Source organism: Odontomachus brunneus, unplaced genomic scaffold (assembly GCF_010583005.1).
Source record: "Odontomachus brunneus isolate Ranch 3 - 2012 unplaced genomic scaffold, Obru_v1 Obru_scaffold_083, whole genome shotgun sequence".
In the NCBI taxonomy this organism is placed as follows: domain Eukaryota; kingdom Metazoa; phylum Arthropoda; class Insecta; order Hymenoptera; family Formicidae; genus Odontomachus; species Odontomachus brunneus.
In genome coordinates, this window is record NW_022639533.1 from 715,047 (window position 1) to 725,258 (window position 10,212).

Below are 10,212 nucleotides of genomic sequence, written 5' to 3' on the forward strand. Positions count from 1 at the left end.
GAGAGAGAGAGAGAGAGAGAGAGAGAGAGAGGATTAAATAAATTGAAATAAAGAAATAGAGAGAAATAAGATATTAACAAGATAAATAAATAAATAGATAAATAAATGATACTAATAAGATATTAACACAAAGTATAATTTCAGCTGCGGAAAAAGAGCATCTCAGCTCGCAGCAATTATTGCCCGTTCGACTTGTTCTCTGGAGTGGAGACGCGCATGAAAGCTGCCGTGAAAGAGCTCCTGAAGTCTCCGCAGAATAATCTGAAGATTTTCAGGGACGGTCTTGTCGTCTACGACCAAGAGTCCCAGCCGGGCGATCTCGAGGACGTGTTGGACCAATGGTTTCAGAATACGGCAGCGTGTCGTAACGAGTGTGCTGGCGTCGACGAGTTCTGCAATTTGGTGTGCGCCGCTCTTACACGACCTCTCGTCCGAGAGCAGCTGGAACCGTTGTTCGCCGCCATACGTCCTGTCCGTCATTTTCTCCTACCCTCGAATCAAGTTCCGACATTCTGCGCTGAACCGAACGTGGTTGCGAGAGCCGAGAGATGCCTTCGTCTCGCGGAAAAGGTAGACGCACCTGCTACAAAAATTTAACGTTTATTTGGAAGAAGAACGACGTCGAGTACCACTTTTGTTTCTTGCGTTTTGCAGGCCTGCAATTTCGACAGCGACGGGTTGCCGAGAGGCTCTGTGCTGGAGCGAATCTGGAATGCTCAGCGATTGTCTTATATGAATACTAATTATATCTACAGTATCTACTCGAGATTTGCGACACTGCTGAATGACGATATGATATATTCCGATTTGACAAAGTTACATGGAAGTTGCGTCTCCACCGACGTCCCTCGCATCTTATCCGAAAGACATGCTGTACGTTATACGATATTTTCTTAATTAAATTCATAAGATCTTCAATGGAATTTATGCTTTTATGAGATCCTTTTACATTGAATTGAATGCATATGGAAAGTCCTGCATAGTTTATTATTGTATTTTTAATCAGTTTTTATATAATGAAATATATTAGAGAATGCTTGTCATTCTTTTTGTCTCATTTCAGAGTGCAGTCATCCAAAAAACAGAGGCCATAAAAGGAGTATATTTACAGACACTTTTTAAGAGCTCCATCGAGACGAGATGCGACGATGATCTTAATAGGAATCGCAGTGCTGCCGGTTCGGAGCGTATCTTATCTGCTAATAGCGACAAAACGCTCGTGAATGACGGCTTCGTATCGCAAACAGGAATTAGTCCCAACTTAGATTTGCAGCAGTCATTTTGTGAGAGGAACGAGTGTCTGCATAATCAGATAGCTGACAACGAAGGTGACCAGCGAAAGGCAAATACATCGATCACCGCCGAGCACTTGTTAGCGTTGCAAAATTACCTTTTGTTTGCTACAGTCAGAGATTGTTCGATATTAATGACCTTCCGTGAATTACATCCGTAAGTACATTGCTCGAAACAACAGCCTACCTTTCTGTCGCATTTCTTAAACGTTGACGTAAATTTTATTACAACAGGGATTTATAACAAATTTAACTCTTTGCGCTTCAAGCAACATTGTGTCGTAGGTTTCAAGATTACACCAATTATTTACGTATTTCCGACATATATATCGTTTTTTATATAGACAATGTAAATTATGTAGAATATTACAAATTATATTAAATTTTATAGAAAAGAATAATTATAAGAGAGTTATACCGTATCTGTTTTGGAAATTAATTATAAATGTAACGTTTAAAGAAGATAAGTTACATTTTTGTTTTGTTATGTGACATATTGGTAGATTTAATTTCTCTGTAGATAAAAATGTAATTCGAAAATTCTGTGGATTGTAATTTTTGTTTAGGAAATAATGTTCATATAAATTTATCTAACTTTTCTTAATTTTTAAGCATACGTTTTTCGAACGACATTTATAGATTATTCACAAGTTGTCTACAAGATAACATAGTTTACATTGTCTGCACGTAGATGTAAAATACTATAATTAATTTTAAATATCAGCTTGATTGACTTTATGGAAGTTTTGAATATTCTGCTCTATGCATGTCGACTTAAGTAACAACTGATGGTAACAGTAATATTATGCTAAATTCTATTACATGTTATTACCAACTGTTGATAAGTGCATTCTTTTCAGTTTGACAGTACTTGCGAATAAACAGTCAACGTTACGTAAAAATATGTAGAGCGCAGAGTTAAGTTAACGTAATATTATTGTAGGAAATTTTAATTATTTGATATAATTATTGTCCAAGTAGTGCAACGATTTTCCAATACGAAACATTACAGCGAGTAAATTATTTACTTAGAATACCCTTATAGAAATATCATACTAAAAATCATTGATAATTACTTATTTTCAGTATTAAAAATATTGTATCAGTATTAATAAATAAATAAATTAATAAATTAATTAATAAATAAAAAATATTGTTTCAGTATTAATAATAAGTAATTATCAATGATTTTTAATATGATATTTCTACAAGGGTACGCAATTTAATATACAGAAAACATGGTATAGGTATCGTAAAATGTGCAACGAACCCGTCATTACTTTCTCCATATCAAAAGTATTTCAGATATAATTGTACACTTCAAGTAATTAAGATTTCTCTTTTTCTTTATAGGGAAAATACATGGAGAGTACCTGTGGAAAATACAATCAAGCTCTCGGAGCAACTTTGCTTTTTGAGTAGCGTCAGAGTCTCGGATCTGGATCCGAAAAGTGTTCATTCCATCGAAAGACACCGACAACGAGATGTAGATATCTTCGATGCTGTGATTTCTTCGTTAGAAGAAGATATTCTATTTAAGAATAGACAATCGTGCGAAACGCGACGCCAGGAAGGATGCAATATTTAAGGATCTTCTTAACAGCGAAAGTGTATATACACGTAATTAATGATACGCTTACCGATACCAAAGCATGCTATTTTTTATGTGATTCTACTTGCAATGATCAGTGTATAAGCGAGAATATCAATGCAAATTGGTATATTGGATTGAACTTATTTCCATATATACTGTATATAGATGAAAAATTATGTAAGCACAAGTTTTGTGCGATAAACAAACAAATTACATATCTTTTAGGGCTGTAAAACCACTACTTAATTTTTATTTTTTGTAGTTGGACAGCGAGCTGGACTCGTTAGATTTTTGATCAGGATTAGGAAATGTTGTTTAGGTAACATTGTTACTATCACTAATTCTTTTTTTAATAACGATTTAATAACGGAATTAGTTTCTTATTATTAATGATGACGAATGTAATCATTATTTTCATATTTACTTTGTGTGTACGGATAACATGTACAAATATGGGATAGGCGATAGCGAATTGTAATAAAAAATCTCCAAAATTTAGAGGAAAGTAATTGAAATTTTAACGAATCATTATTTCTTTTAAATTCTTTGAAAATTTATCTTTTTCGATATATAATAAGCAATTTTAACTAGTTATTTTAAAAGAAGGTAATTTTACCAACTCTGGTTATCAGGATTTTATAATCGTATGCAACATTGATTTATTCTTTATTGATGAAATTGTATAAGCAAGTTGATAAAATAATGATTAAGTAATTTGATGATTGATTAAGTAAGATTAAAATTGATTAAATAAGTGATTTATTAATTTGTGACAAAAAAAATTGAATATAGTGACATAGAATAAATTATTTATTGAAAAAAATTAAAGAAGCGGTAACGGAATGTGCGTATGTGGTTATAAGATATTAATAATTACATTGTGGTTATTCTCCCAGTTAGTGCCGGTTATTTTGTTGCGTAGTATGTTTAGAACAGCTACAACTAATAAGATTCTTATCACTCAATGTATCTCGACTGCAAATAGTTCATATTTATTGCTTTTAAAATCTATAGAGCATATCGAATATATATATAAGTCAAAATAAAGTTGTTTGCGGCATAAGCTTTATACATATGTTTTTGTATAATTTCTGATTACTCCATTTGGATTATATTTTATTGACTATATCAAAATGTACAAAATGAATAAGTTTGTATAGCGAAAAGAAACGTTGCGAATAGTCAGGAGTCAAAGTAACTTTTTTACTAATTTAAATGTGTGAAGATCTCATAATTATAAGACTCACTTTTAAATGGATATGAATAAGCTGTTTAAATTGGGACTTGTTAGGGTCGGTTTTTCAATAGCAGTTTAAACTTGTATTCAAGTTTAAACTCTATTCTAACAATGCGTTTGTTTTGTTTAAACAGAGTTCAGGTTAAAATCTAAGTTTAAACTATCATTTTAAGTTTAAATTATAAACCAGTCCTTAGTGTCTCTTTTCCTTAGATGGCGTATAAAATGTGAAAGTAAACAGGGCTCATATGTTGAAAACGGAAATGTATATTCTCTCCTGAAATTTGATTTCAACAATATATGATATTCCGAGACATATACACCTTACGTTCCTTACTAAATATATCCATAAGATATGATATATATTTATACCATATATTTTATTTAAACAATTATCACGTATATAAATTCGATAAAAACGCGATAACTTTTCAATAGATTGTCCAATAGAGTCGAATACATTGAAGAACGTTGACGTAACAATACCAGTAACCCGATCGAATTTTCGTACAAGCGATTGCCCCGGATATAAGGACGTGTAGCACAGTTATGAATGACGTGGGTGCAAGGTGGGGCAAGCGTATACTAGCTTGAGTGAACCAGGGCCGGACAAAGCTGAAGTACCGCCCTCTGCAAGTAATTCTTACTAGGTCAATTGAACATATGGCATTTTTCAATGGATTCGGAAACTTCTTGTTCGCAACAATCTTGTTTAAGACAATAAAACAGTACGGGATGTAGAGGACAACGTCGTTACATATCAGTTAAACAAAACCATCAAAATTATTAAGAAAAATTCGAACAACAAAAAGGGCTGTTTACAGTCACCTGGTAAGAATTCAACTGAAATTTTAGTCTTACATATCGAGCTAAAATTCTTTACCATCATCTCTTACTGTTGTTTCTTTTCATTCTAGGCTGAGAGGACAGGTGAGACAGAGAGGAAGGAGGCATTTTTTTGGTTTTGTCAAAGATATATTGAAGGCTCTCCGAATTCTCGCGCCGCTCCTGACTGCACTACGTGCGATTGGTGGGTCGGCATTGAGGCATTGAGGCACGCTCTGCCATATCTGCTACTTCACCACCGGCAACGCGCAAGTGCACCTCCCAATTGGGTGCGTTTCGCGGCTCCGCGACGGCGATGGTGACGGCGGTGGCCTGTCAGTCGATGTTCGTAAATGGTGATGTATGTTCGTGGGCTCGTAGCTGCCTGGTGATTCGTTGTCGTACGTGGTAAACTGCCTTGTCAGTGAGCCTCGGACGAGAAATGAGTACGCAAAAGCCGGGAGAATGGGCGAACGCGCTAATCACGCGCTTCGAGGATCAGGTAGGCGCGATAGTGCCCTGAAGAAGGAGTGCTGCTTCCTTCCCTCTCTTCCTTGTTGTCGGGCTCGTCCTTCTCCTTCCACCTTCTAGATCTTCCTTTTTCGTTCTCTGTTTTTTTTTTTATTTCTTCGCCACCCTCTCTTCCAGTATGATCACTTTCTTCTTCTTAAATCCATGATAACCTATAGTGTTCGCGCGTTCGTTCTAATTTCTCATATATATCCTTGATTACCGGAAGATGTCCTGCAATTTCATTCTTTCCATGACCTCTCCTCACCTCGAGGATTGAATCTCGAGTTCTTCTCGTTGTACTCCCGTTACAATGCTCGTTGCATTGCTCGTTGTACCGCTCGTGGGGTAGGTTCATGAACGACCGGGTGAGTGCTGGCTCGTAGATCAACGATTGCGAGGACGATACTCGTATTGAAACGTGATGCCAACCAGCTGGTTAGCGGCACGAACTTATAAAACATCTAAAATTTCAAGTGGTTTGAGAATATTTCTTTTTACGATTATTTCGAATCTTTACGGTTTTTGTCACTCGAGATCCGGACTCGAGATCCAGGCTCGACCTGGAGCTCGCCCTGGGGAAGAACTAAATATATAACGCTCGATTCCACTTGGATCGAAGTTGGTGATATATAAGAATAAGAAAAAAGCGTAAAATACATCCCGTATGCTCATATCTACTCCACCCACACACATACTTTTTATTATATTAATTTTCGACAACGATAGATCGAACTCTCGATAGATCGAAATTGAAGATCGCTGATATTCCCCAACGTTCAGCGAATCAACCAACAAACTTTAAATTTCAAACTTGACTGGAGCTAGGTTTCTTTTCCTTTTTCCCAATTTCACATTTTTAATTAATGTACATTAGTTGATGTTGACAAGCTTGGAGTATGCGCGAAGGATCATCGCGCTCGATATCGCTCGAAATCGTTCTTTTATTCGTTCATTCATGAAAAGATGCATTCTTGCGAGAATGTCCTCTTTTCCCCCAGCTCCTCCCCTGCGGTTTGACCTTCGCCCCCTCCGCTTCTAGTCAAGCTCGCCGTGAGAGCAGCTCAATCAAGGTGTACGTGCAGTAGCGTAATTGTTTGGGGGTGCAAAGTATAAATATTGATATTAGGATGATTTTACGTTTTATATATCATTTGTATTTTTATTATTCATTTTTACGATAGTTGACTGACAATTGCAGTTAAAGTAATATTATTCTTTCAATAATAAACTTAAGAATATTTTTGTAATGTAAATTTGCGTTTGTGATATTTGCAAGATTGATTAGGAGACACTTGTTCACCACTCGATAAATTTCAGACAGATTAGAGTGAATTCCAAGGTGACCGGGTTTTTTCGCCTTACTGAAAGTAATATTAAAAGAGAGGGAAAATTTCTCTCTCTCTCTCTCTCTCATATTTATCATACGACTTGGATCTAAAATAATTGAAAAATGCTCAGTTTCGTAAAGTATATAAAGCTGAAAGTACCTTAAGAAATTCGTTACGCCCTTGCCGAGTTCCGTTGGAATTTTGTTTTTACGACAATACTATATAGCTCGAATATGCATGAATGAAAATTGCGTTCCTTTACGCACAACTTTTGTCGCGTTGCCCGTTGCCCGATAATACAAAGAAAAGAGAACAAAATCGTGATCGATTGCGCGGCATGAGCGTGTAAACTGACGTTTCTCGATGTCGAGACAATTTGTCGCCGCTGTTATTTTGAACGCGCGTATCTTTAACGCCTCCTTTACGGTACGCCTACTTTTATCTCGTACAACGTGATAATTACTGTTCCTTCAGCTGTCCGTCGAAGGACAGTAAGTTCTTGGAAAGAAATAGGTCAGTGTTCATTCCTTCGGTTTTCAGTTATCTTAGTGAAATGAGAAAAAGACATTTTAAATCTTGAAGTTCATGTTTTCGCTTGGCATTAGTGAAATTTAGAAAAAAATTTTTTTGTCACTGCAGATCATAAAATACTTTAAGATCGTCGGTTTTAGTCACGTTTATCCCATTTTTCTCAAAATTGTGATGCGATAACCAACCAATTTGGACAACGGATTCGTATTCAACGATCAAAAATACATCATCGGAAATGACTATGCCCACTTGTGGAGCAAAATATTGCCGAATAGTGTTATGAAAGGACAAGATTTCACGTTTGTGATGGACACTTGAAGATTTTTTAACAAGCTCTAAGATCTGCGTAAAAAATAACTCGTTCTTTTAAATTAATTTGTAACTTTAATTATAAATGGATTTTTACAATCCTAATGAAATTGTTACAATATAAGTTAACTCCCTTCGGAGGGGGGAGGAGTAAAGATACCCGAAGATATAGTATTCTATATATATTGTACATTACTCTTTTATTTTATATTATATCTTTCTGTTTTTGTTTAATTATATCTCAAATTCGTCTCTTTTGAATGCAGCTACCGTGTCGTTCTGGTTCTCGAAACGTCCTCGTGAACGAGGAGAGGAACATTAAATGCCTAATCGCGATCTCGCAGTATCGCTTCTCTCTCGTTATATCTGGCCTCCTGAAGGTGCTGCAGCGCGTCAACGACACGGAACACCGAGCAACGACACCGAACACTGGCAACCAACGGCTGTTTCAGAATATGGATCTGGCTCGACAAGAGTCTATTATAATTGTCTTGGACACATTGGAGAAGTGCCTGGCCAACCAACCAAAGGATACAACGAAATTCGAGGAGGCCATGAACGTGAAATTGTTGCTCAGGGAGATTTGTCAGTTTATAGGTGAGCCCAACAAACTGGGTTCGTAGATACATCTGAGAAAGGTTGCATTAAGTTCTCCTCAGTGTATGGACTCTAGATTCTTAAGGATTGAATGTAAAGGCCACTGATCTAAAGTTTGAGTTTCTAAACACAAACGATTATCTTGATTTCTTGCAGGTATACCAGCCGACTGCCCGCAGACGAAAACGATAAAAGAGCTGGCGAGCAAAGTGCTGTTCGCTCTGAGCTTGAATTTTTTTAACGCGGTCTTCAACCGGATATCAGCCCGGCTGCAGGAACTGTCCAACAGCGGGGACGAGAATCCGGACTGCAGCGACATTGAAATAATGCAGCATATTAACGTTGACGTTGATAGACTGACCAGGCTCTTGAATGGTAGGCGGTGGATATTAATTGTGCCGCGATTGCGTATACTACACTCATTAATGTATCATTGCTCACCTGTGCACTTGCTATATGTCGCTGCAGAAACGATACAGAAAGTTCGGTCACTAAAGAAATCGGCGCACCTAATTCTCATGAATTCCCTGGAGAAGGCGATCTGGAATTGGATGGATACATATCCGGACGAATTCGGCGAAGTGCAGAGGCAGCCCAACGAAGACCTGAGCAAAGCGTGCGAGGAACTGTTCCACGTACTCGACACATTCGTCGACAACAAGAAGAGCCGAGTCGCGGCGGTGTGGCCATTGCAAATCATGCTGTTGGTACTGTCACCTAAGGTGCTGGAGGAGATCGTGAGATCTGACAAGGGTACATCGGGTTCACCGCGGCATAACAAAAAAAAACTCTTCATCGATAATGTGAAGCGCAGCCTGGGAATGTACGGCAGTTGCTCCAGCCGGCAGCTGACCGAGGCCGCGGCGGTCACATGCGTCAAGCTTACGAAAGCGGCCACGTATATCAGCAACCAGCACACTAACAACGTTGTGTTGACCTTGGTGCAGCAACTGATGGCCGACCTAGTGTCGCTTCTCTTCAGTACTTCGAAACCTTTCTACCGCGGGCAAAACTACACCGCGCAAGACGTCGATCTAATAATCGACTGTTTTATTAGTTGCTTCCGCATCAATCCACACAACAGCGAAGTTTTAAAAGTCTGCCTGAACGCTAACTATCCCTCGATGTACCAGTTTGTCCTAGTCAGCTCGTTGTACAAGCAAGTGCCGAATATGTATTTTATTCTTAAGAGTCGTGCCAAACGCGCGCGCTGTATTCTTACTTCGGCGGTATTCTGATCGATATTTAATGTATGCGTTTCAGGATCATTACGCAACCGAGATTGTCATGGTGGCCGCAAATCGACCTTCTGTATCCGCATAGCACGAAATTGCGAAATATGTTCACCGATACGCTCAACAAGGTCACGCAAAATTACATATGGTACGCGCCGTTGCGCATGATTCACAGCTTGAATTTACTCAAAAGCAAGGAGGACATTGCCAACTCTAAGAACGTGTTGCTGGGAATGGTGCGGCTCATTCACGCGGATCCTATGCTAATGTTGCACGTATGTTGCTCCTCTAAGTAGGCATAAGATAACCCTCAAGGTTGGAAATAACGCGTTACTTGTAATGCCGTTACCGCTAAAATCAATTTCTTCTGGTAACAACTTCGTAACAGCGTTATTTCTTTCGTTATTAACGACAGTGATAACACAATTATATTTTTTTATAACGATTACAAAAATCGTTATTTTTATCATTAATTTTTGCTTTACTTGACTGTTATTTTGCATGATAATATTACAGATTTAATGATGATAATAATGAGTTACTTTTAAGAAGTAATTTTTCTACAATCCTGAATAACCCTGAGTAAAATGCATGCCAGCAGCAAGATCTCGGTGAAAAATATTCAAATTATGTGAAAAAAATAACTTTACTCGTGCAAACCTAATATATTTTAATTAAGATATGTAGAAATATAAGAGAGAGAGAGAGAGAGAGAGAGAGAGAGAGAGAGAGAGAGAGAGAGAGAGAGAGA

At 37.6% G+C, this 10,212-nt stretch overlaps 2 protein-coding genes across 6 annotated transcripts in view; both read left to right on the forward strand.

Moving 5' to 3' along the window:
• Nucleotides 1–4,443, forward strand: part of LOC116847778 (inositol-pentakisphosphate 2-kinase) — a 166,170-nt gene extending 161,727 nt beyond the window's left edge. For all 3 annotated transcript variants that reach the window (XM_032823132.1, XM_032823131.1, XM_032823134.1), the window contains 4 exons: nucleotides 145–570; nucleotides 655–873; nucleotides 1,064–1,449; nucleotides 2,646–4,443. In XM_032823132.1, the coding sequence (XP_032679023.1) occupies nucleotides 145–570; nucleotides 655–873; nucleotides 1,064–1,449; nucleotides 2,646–2,880 (1,266 nt within the window). In that variant the 3' untranslated portion in view covers nucleotides 2,881–4,443. The remainder of the gene's footprint in view (nucleotides 1–144; nucleotides 571–654; nucleotides 874–1,063; nucleotides 1,450–2,645) is intronic.
• Nucleotides 4,444–5,213: 770 nt separating this feature from the next.
• Nucleotides 5,214–10,212, forward strand: part of LOC116847775 (neurofibromin) — a 21,864-nt gene continuing 16,865 nt past the window's right edge. For all 3 annotated transcript variants that reach the window (XR_004378821.1, XR_004378820.1, XM_032823124.1), the window contains exons 1-5: nucleotides 5,214–5,450; nucleotides 7,896–8,226; nucleotides 8,383–8,601; nucleotides 8,695–9,385; nucleotides 9,490–9,736. Coding sequence is in view for 1 of the 3 variants with exons in the window: in XM_032823124.1 (XP_032679015.1) it covers nucleotides 5,391–5,450; nucleotides 7,896–8,226; nucleotides 8,383–8,601; nucleotides 8,695–9,385; nucleotides 9,490–9,736 (1,548 nt within the window). In the remaining 2 variants the exon portion in view is untranslated. The remainder of the gene's footprint in view (nucleotides 5,451–7,895; nucleotides 8,227–8,382; nucleotides 8,602–8,694; nucleotides 9,386–9,489; nucleotides 9,737–10,212) is intronic.